This window comes from Nematolebias whitei, chromosome 1, assembly GCF_014905685.2.
Source record: "Nematolebias whitei isolate Nwh7 chromosome 1, NemWhi1, whole genome shotgun sequence".
Classification (NCBI taxonomy): domain Eukaryota; kingdom Metazoa; phylum Chordata; class Actinopteri; order Cyprinodontiformes; family Rivulidae; genus Nematolebias; species Nematolebias whitei.
The window spans coordinates 42,876,667-42,885,334 of record NC_056498.1 but is presented as its reverse complement, the minus strand read 5'-3'; the positions used below and the strand labels follow the sequence as shown (position 1 = coordinate 42,885,334).

Below are 8,668 nucleotides of genomic sequence, written 5' to 3'. Positions count from 1 at the left end.
ACACACACATATATATATAAAGTAAAAAAAGTAAGATGAAGTAAGTGCAGCTGGAGTTCATCCGTGTGACAGCTGCAGGGAACAAACTGTTTCTGAATGTGTATCGGGTCGGGCTCGACCATGTTCATGGAGAAACATTAGTGACTGTCATAAAGAGCTGTTCACCTGTCTGAGTGTGGCGATGAGTTCACTGTGTCTCTGGACGTGCTGCGACGTCACGTAAAGCCTGCTGAGCTGGTCCAACGCTGCCAAACACTTCCTGACGTCCTGAACGACAAGCAGAAGACACGTCCATCAGGGAGACACGTCCTCAGACACGTAAAGAAACCAAGCAGGCACCAAAGACAACATTTGTAACGTTTAACGTTAAACATTACAGATGTCTGCCCGCTTGTTTTCCTGATATATTAGTGAGTGTGAATGACAGACATCAACTCAAAACTTATGGTAGAACGGTGCTTTATGAACTTCTGTTCATTTCTTTGTATTAAATGACCGGCAGAGCTGCCACATGCAATATGGCGGACGCTCTGATGTACCGCTGCAGCGGGCCAGCCTGCTCAACGAGGTGTCTACAGCCAACCCCATCTGTTCTCTGACTGGTTCGTTAAATATGTGATTGACATGACGATGACCAATCTGCTGACAACAGGAAAATTCAGGCCAAAATTTGTACTCGTAAAATGAAACTGACAGGAAGAGATTCACACTTAAGTTTTAGATTCTTATCCGTTAGCATCCATCCGTACTAGAGCTGGGCGATATGGGCCAAAACTTGTATCTTGATATTTTAAGATAAATCGCGATATACGATATATATATCGATATTTTTTCTTTCCATAAATTAATAACAAAAATATATTTCTGAGTTAAAGTTTTGTCCCAGTTGTCACACAGCCATATTTATTAACAACAGCTGTAACTGTACAAAATAAATGTAAAAAAAACAAACTATTTACATATATTAAAGTTTGTTTTTTAGACATCTATTTACATATATTAAATAATTAATTCAACCTTTATTTCTACAGGTAAATCCCATTGAGCCTCGAGGACTCATTTACAAGAGAGACCTGATTTAACAAAGAAAGATGACAACAATGGACAACAGCAACAACAATAAACAGTTATAAAAAGTCATACTACAGGTTTTTTTTTTTTATATAACAAATAGGATGGCTAAAAGAAAAAGGTAACAAAAAAACAGCTAGATTCTAAGGCAAATGTAGAAAACTAAAAACAGGAACATGTCTGCATTGGACCCTGCCAGGAGTCCAACAGATTCTTGAAGCCACTTAGAGAGGTCAAAGGTCGAGAGCTTCAGATCTTTTTACAAGATATTCCAGGAAACAGGAGCGGAGCAGGAGAAGGTCCTTTTGTCTAGTTCAGTCCTCACTGAGGGAACACTGCAGGTAATGATGTCCTGAGAGCGCACGCTGTAGCTGCACTCACACAGAGACATGTAGGAGGAGATGTATGAAGGCAGCAGACCAGGAAGTGATATATATAGGGCTGAGTACCGAACCGAGGTTCTTTTATGGCACAGACCGAACTGCACCGGTCGGTGTATGTATTGAAACATCACTCTTTTTTTGGTGTCAAGTTTCGGTATTGGCTGTAATGTGTCACGTGGTTTCAGCACGCAGGCAGGTAAAACACCAGACATGACGAAACAGACTATGTGTTTACACCCAGAGCTGTACAGAGCGGCCGCACCTATTCTATGTACAATGTATGTCTATGTGCTGGTGAGACCGCCCACAGACGGGGTTCACGTGTGCAGCGCGTGTGTTGTCGAACGGCTCCGACAACACACGCGCAGAAAGTTGCTCCGTGTTTCTCTGCAAGAAGAGAGACTGACAGCAGCCTCCTCCTCCTCTCAGCGTTGTCAGTGTGTGTGTGTGAAACGGACTGAATCAACATTCCACAGCCGGACTCGTCTTCATCGAAGAACTCCGAGGACGGCTCTGTGTCTGTTACAGCTGGTGAGTGTACGTCTGTTAACCTGAGTGACCGGACTGAAACATGTTGGATTTTATACCTGGATTATTGAGCACGGACTTTGTTAAGTTTGTTAACACGATGAATAAAGAATTTAATAAAATGTTGTTTTTCTGACTATTTAACCTGTGATATAGTGTTTTTGGTGCATGTTATTGTGAGTCACTCGACAGGCCTGAGGAGGAGGCTTGGCCCGCCACCCCCCGCACGCTATCTCGAGGTTTCTCACAGTTTTTAGTCCAGGTGGGCGTGTTTTGTTCACTGGGAGATGTTCTCACGTGATGCAGAGGGTGGAAAGTATTAAATAGAGAGCGCTCAGAAGAGAGTTAGTCTGCTGTGAGTCTTCCGATCGGGACGTCCAGCTGTGTTGGTGTATGCTCTGCCTAGGCTGTCTGGCTCTCCAGTCTATGTGTCACGGTGAGAGTTTTCTCCTACATTTGTGATTGTGCCTTGCTTTGCTTGTTATGCTGTAATCTGTGGCGAAATAATAAAGACACTATTATTTTAGCAGGACAGTATCCGAGTATTTTCTTTTTTGTCCATTGCGCTGATTACTCTTCCGAATCCTGGTGTTATTTAAATACATATCCCAAATCACACGTACATCGTGGTGAAATAACGCTAACTTTAAGATATTAGTGTGTAAATTTATTTTATCTGTAGCTAGCTAAACTCAGAAGCTAACTAAAGATTGACAGTAACATAAATCTTAGCCTGTAAAACTGCTCATCCATCCAGTCAGCTGCTTAAATAGTTCACCTGATGTTCACTGTTTATCTTCTCCTCACAGGAGGTTCTGACCCAGATGTGAGGACAGACAGAAAAGTGAGATTGGGGCCACAGAACAGTCACAGACTTTGTGTTAAAAGTTTGCTGCTTTAAACTACAATGGAGCTGCATGGTGGAGGTAAGTAAACTTTAAAGGATGTTGTTGACCAGTTAAGCTTTTATTTCTCAGCCTAGATAATGTTTTTTGATCAATAATAACACAACCATGTTATTGTTGATGTTTTGTGTTCTCATGTCATTTAGGGAGATGATCAGAACCCTAAACCCCAGAGAACCACAGAGAAGATTCAGGCAGAGACACAGAGGAGCAGAAGTCTGCATCAACCCTACCTGAGTGAATCCAGTGACCTGCTGGTGGGATGTGAGGGACAACATGTCAAACTGACAACCAGGTATCTGTGTGTGCAACAATCATCATCTACAGCCTCAGAGTGAACATGTTCTACTGCTGGAGACACCGTCAGCCAGGAGCAGCTTGTTTGTGTCCAGAGAAAACAGACATGTTGATGTTTCTAAAGAAAAACTGTTCAGTGAAAAAAGTTTCTCAGTGTGAAGCAGTGAACACTAGACACTGACGTGTCACTGGTTTGAAACTGGTCTTTGAACTGGAAATTATTTGTTTATTTTTATGTAAGAAAACTGCTTGGAATAGAAAACTACCAAAGTTAAAAAATAAAACTCACGATTTGTATTGTAATGTGTAACGTAATTTTCTTTTTGTTAGAATTTTTTTTTTTTTACCAGGTAGTCTCATTGAGCCACGAGAACTCATTTTCAAGAGAGACCTGTTTAGGGAGCACATGGTGGGGGTTAAGGACCTTGCTCAGGGGCCCAGAGTGGGGCGAATGAGGGTGGAGGGAGGTGTGGGCGTTTCACCTTTTCCACCCACATTTTTTGATGTTGACGGTACCGGGAGGTGAACCTACGACTTTCTGATCGCAAGCCCATCTTCTAACCTCTGCGCCACCACTACCCCATTCATTAATAGTAATTACGAAATCGGTACCAAAAAAAGGAACCGTGCAGGATCCTACACCGAAGTGAAGATACCAATACCGATTTTTGTAGAAAGGTACCCAGCCCTAGTCTTGATCAGATAGAAAAGTGCTTTATAAGTACAGTGCATTCAGCTGCACCGCCTTCATGTTAGTCAGCGTGTGTGAACTGCCGTACTGATCCTCCACTTGGAACCTTGAAGCTGCAGCTCCGACAGACCCGACTCCTTCCCTGAAACAAACCACGGTTCAGAACTCATTCAGCCGTGCTGAGCCTTTTAGAGGAACACACAGAGGTAGCGCGACATTAATAAATCAGCAGCTTTATCATATACCGGTAGCTAAGACACGGTCCTGTCAGCTGTGGAACAAGACCGCTAAAGCGTTAGCCGTCTTGTTAGCTACTAAGGACTGTATCTTTAGCGATATGATAAGCTGCTGATTTATTAATGTCCTCTGTGTGTTCCTCTAAAAGGCTCAGCACGACTGAATGAGTTCTGAACCGTGGTTTGTTTCAGGGAAGGAGTCAGGTCCGTCGGAGCTGTAGCTTCACACACGCTCAGCTGCCTGTCTCCTCCTGCCCGCACACCTCCTGGAGAAGCAGGGAGGGGAGGGGGAGGAGCGCGGCTGAGGGCTGTGTGTTTGTGTTCAAGGAGGGGGCGAGTGGGAGAAAGAAGACCACAGGAGGATTTACAAGTGTACATCGTTTTATATCGAGATAGTCTCAACTTTTATCGCAAAAAAAATTAAATCAATATTTTTTTAAATATCAAGATATCGCCCAGCTCTTATCCACCCATCATCTTTACCCGCTTCTTCCTTTTTGGGTCACGGGGGTCACTGGTGCCCATGTCCAGCCATCACTGTGCGAGAGGCAGGGGACACCCTGGACAGGTCTTCAGTCCATCACAGAGACACATAGAGACAAACAACCATTCTCTCTCTCACCTAGGGACAATTTAGAGTTAACATCAGCCTAACATGCATGTTTTTGGTCTGTGGGAGGAAACCGGAGTATCCTGAGAAAACCCACGCAGCACGGAGAGAACATGCAAACTCCACCCAGAAAGACCCCTGGATCTGGATTTGAACCAGGGACCTGCTCAATGAGAGGCAGCAGCTTTACCAGCTGCACCACCGTGCTGCTTATCTGTAAACAGAATATTTTTTTAAAGTTTTGTAACTTGTGATTTTTTTTTTTTTACACGTGCAAAATCTTTATGACGTGAATTTGCGCCCATACTACAACACACACATTCATACAGCACTCTACTAATTGGTTCCAAGCTGGTTACAGCTGCTATAAACACACTAAACTCGTCACAAAGTTTCTGCACTGCAGCTGGGTTTAAAAACAGTTTGCACTTCTCAAAGAGTCAAGTCTGGTTTTGTGCGCTCGGTTTGTAAAGCTCTTCTCTGGAGTTCAGACCCGAACACTCAGAGCTGCAGCCTCGGCTCTTTCCAGTCCAGAAGGGTCAGAGACAGCGCCGGCTCTTCAGAATCACAGCGACTAAACAGAAACGTTCCAGAGGCTCACGGCTAGATTTAGGGGAAACTGAGACCCCACAGGAGCTTCAATGCTCCATCATGAATGCCATTCACCAGCAGTCCCAGACCAGCCAGACACACTAATTCAGCGTGGTAGTAGCTGATAGTCGTATCCAGCAGATACTCTGTCTGCTGACTGATCGAGATGCATACAACATCAGAGTGCAACGGTGAAGAGCGATATGCTACACAAATCTGATGAAAACAAAAATAAGGAGACAAACAGCAGCAACAAAGTGTTGTTTTGTTTACAAGCTCACACGTCTCTCTCTTCTGAGGTGTTCAAAGCATCTGAGGGACCACAGGGAGGTTCTCATCGTGTGAAAATACTTGTTTTGAGGACCATCCCTTTGTTTGTTCTACTCAGAGGTTTTCGCTTGAAGGAACCATCATGGTGTATCAGTCTTACAAAATCCTACTAACCTACAAAGCTCTCAACAACCTAGCTCCATCTTATATTACAGATTTTATTGTTCCATATTTTCCTAACAGAGCACTTTACTCTCAGACTGCAGGTTTATTTGTGGTTCCTGGAGTTTACAAAAACAGAATGGGAGGAAGATCTTTCAGTTCTCAATTTAATTCAATTCAGTTTATTAATAAAGAGCCAAATCACAACAAAGTTGTCTCAGGGCACTTTACAGGAACATTCACATAAAAGACAATTAGTAAAGTTTTCTATCTAAAGAAGCAGTAGACAAGTTCTCAGGCTCCTCTCTTGTTGAACCAACTTCCAGTTTCTGTCTGTGACACTGACACATTGTCCAGTTTTAAGACTAGGATTAAGACTTTCCTTTTTGATAAATCCTATAGTTAGGGTCGGCTTGGGTTTCCTGAGCTGTCCCTTAGTTCTGCTGCTATAGGCTTAGACTGCTGGAGGACAAACTGACCACACTGTTCTCTCTGCTGTCTTTACTCTACCTGTTTGTAATTATTTCTATCTTAACATGTTTTTGTCTTTCCTTATATAGAAACCCCACCTGGACTATAGAAACCATACCTGGACTATAGAAACCATACCTGGACTATAGAAACCATACCTGGACCTGTCCTCACATTAGAGAACTTTACCGATCATATTGATAAAGTGAATGTTTCTGTTCAGCGCCCTGAGGCGACGTCTGTTGGAGCTACAGAATAAACTGAACTGTGTTTAGAACCTTGTCTGGACCTCCAGAGCGGACTGAAGGAGCGTCTCAGGAACGAGACGTTCTCAGACTCTGGGTTTATGGGACACCTGTGTGGGACGTGTCTGAGACTCACGGGCTTTCCGGTCTTCAGAGAGATCCTGATGTCTCCGTGGATCCGGTGCAGAGCCGAGTCCGTCAGCAAGGCGGATGAGCTCTTCTTCTGCTGCTCTCCTGGTCTTCTGTCCTTTTCTGCGCTCTCCTGTCCCTCTCTGCTCGTGGACTCAGCCGGCGTCTCTTCGCTGCTCGTCTTCCTCTGAACTTTGTTCTCCTCCGTTCGCCCAGACGTCGTTTTGTCGTCTTTCGTCTGCTGCGACTCCTCGTCACGTTTCCTCCGAGGAGTTTTCTCCACCTTCCTCTCTTCAGGTTTCTGCTCCCCCTCTCTTCTTCTCGTCTCACCTGCTCTACTCTTTCGCTCGTCTTTTTTCATCTGGTCTTTCTTGTCCTCCAAGCGTTGCTTTGCCTTGACGTCCTCAGAGCTTCCCCTCCTTTTCGCCTCCTCTTCTTTCTTGGTTAAATTCCCGTCTTTCTTCTCCTCTGTCGTCTTCGTTCCTCCCATCATCGTCTTGATGTGGATCTTCGTTCCCTGACCAGCTTTCACGATCTTTCCAATGATTTTCCTCTCGTCTTTCTGCTCTCTTGTTCCGACAGCCTTGTCATCGTCTTCTTTCTTCTCTTTTGCTCCGTCGTTTCTCGTCTTGTCCTCCGTCTTTGCTTTCCTTTCTTCCTTTGTTTTCTTGTCCTGCTCCATCCTCTCTCCTTCCTTCTCTGCTGCCGACCCTCGGGTTGTTCTTCTGTCCTCGTCCCCATCAGTGTCTTTGGTTTTTCCTGCCGTTTTACTCGTCCTCGTCTCTGTCCACTCTTCGTTCTTTTTCACCTCCTCTGTTTTCTTTCCTCCTGTCTTCTGCTGTTCCTCCCGGTCTTTCCTGCTTCCTTTCGTTGTCTCCAACAATTTACTGGTTTGTTTTATCTCCGTCCTCCGTTCAACACGTTGCATCTCTGACATGGACACCTCGTCTTTGTGTCTGTCGTCGTTCTTCTGGTCGTCTCCTTTTCGTCTCTCTGAAGACGTCCTTTGGTTGGACAATCGACCCTCCTCTTTGTCCTTCAGGCTACCTTCTACTTTTCTGGTTTTTGTGTCTTTTTGTAAAGTCTTTTGTTTGTCCCACTTCCTGTCTGTTGTCGACTTCCTGGTGGACATTTTTTCACCGTCCATCCTCTCAGTTTTCTTTTGGTCTCTTGTCTTCTCTCCTGCCGTCTTCTGGCTGCCGGCCTCTTTGTCCCCCCTGCGTTTCTTCTTCTCGGCTCTGTCTCTCGTCCTCCTGGTGAAGACATAAAAGCAGCAGGTTAAGCTCCAGTGAAAGGCGGAGACTGACGAGGTGAGTGTTTGTCTTACTGAGTGCTTGTCGTCGTCTCCTTCGTCTTCAGCAGACCTCTGAGCGACTTCAACAAGCTCTCCCTCTTCGCTGCCAGGCTGTGCTCCTGCGACAACAAGAAGCAGAAAACGTTAAAGCACTCCCAGGACCAAGTCCTCTCTTCAGGTCTGGGCTTTAGGACTACACTATCTATCTGCTAAATCAAAATTCTTCTCTGATATAATTACCTCAAACTCTCACAACCCACGTGTCCTCTTCTCCACCCTAAACTCTGTTCTCCACCTCACTGAACCATCACCTCTGGAAGCCTCGACTGAGCTGTGCGACAACTTCTTACATTTCTTTGTGGAACAAATTGCGACCACCAGGGCTCTCATTTCCCCTCCAACTCATGACCCATCCATCCCACCTCAATCTGTAGCTCCTTTTGACCATTTTGAACCCATCACTCTGTCTTCTCTAGAGCAGGTCATGTGCAGCTTGAAACCTTCTGGTTCCCCCTTTGATGTGGTCCCCCCTCGACTACTAAAGGAGGTGTTTCCAACTCTAGGTCCGTCCATTCTTGATATAGTAAACAGTAGTTTATCCACTGGTGTGGTGTCAAAAACCTTTAAACATGCTGCCGTCCAGCCTCTCCTGAAAAAACCAAACCTTGACCCCTCAGTCGTGTCAAACTACCGGCCTGTCTCCAAACTCCCATTTGTTTCTAAAGTACTGGAGAAAAGAGTCGAGTCCCAGTTGAAGTGCTTCCTGGAGGATCACGCCATCTTAG

The 8,668-nt window shown here is 44.9% G+C and overlaps 1 protein-coding gene across 1 annotated transcript in view; it reads right to left on the bottom strand.

Moving 5' to 3' along the window:
- Positions 1–8,668, bottom strand: part of LOC119418787 (hepatoma-derived growth factor-related protein 2) — a 19,675-nt gene that overhangs the window by 2,445 nt on the left and 8,562 nt on the right. Inside the window, exons 7-9 of the mRNA XM_037686125.1 lie at positions 7,917–8,002; positions 6,597–7,842; positions 166–267 (exon numbers count right to left, since the gene is read on the bottom strand). Coding sequence (XP_037542053.1) covers positions 166–267; positions 6,597–7,842; positions 7,917–8,002 — 1,434 coding nt within the window. The remainder of the gene's footprint in view (positions 1–165; positions 268–6,596; positions 7,843–7,916; positions 8,003–8,668) is intronic.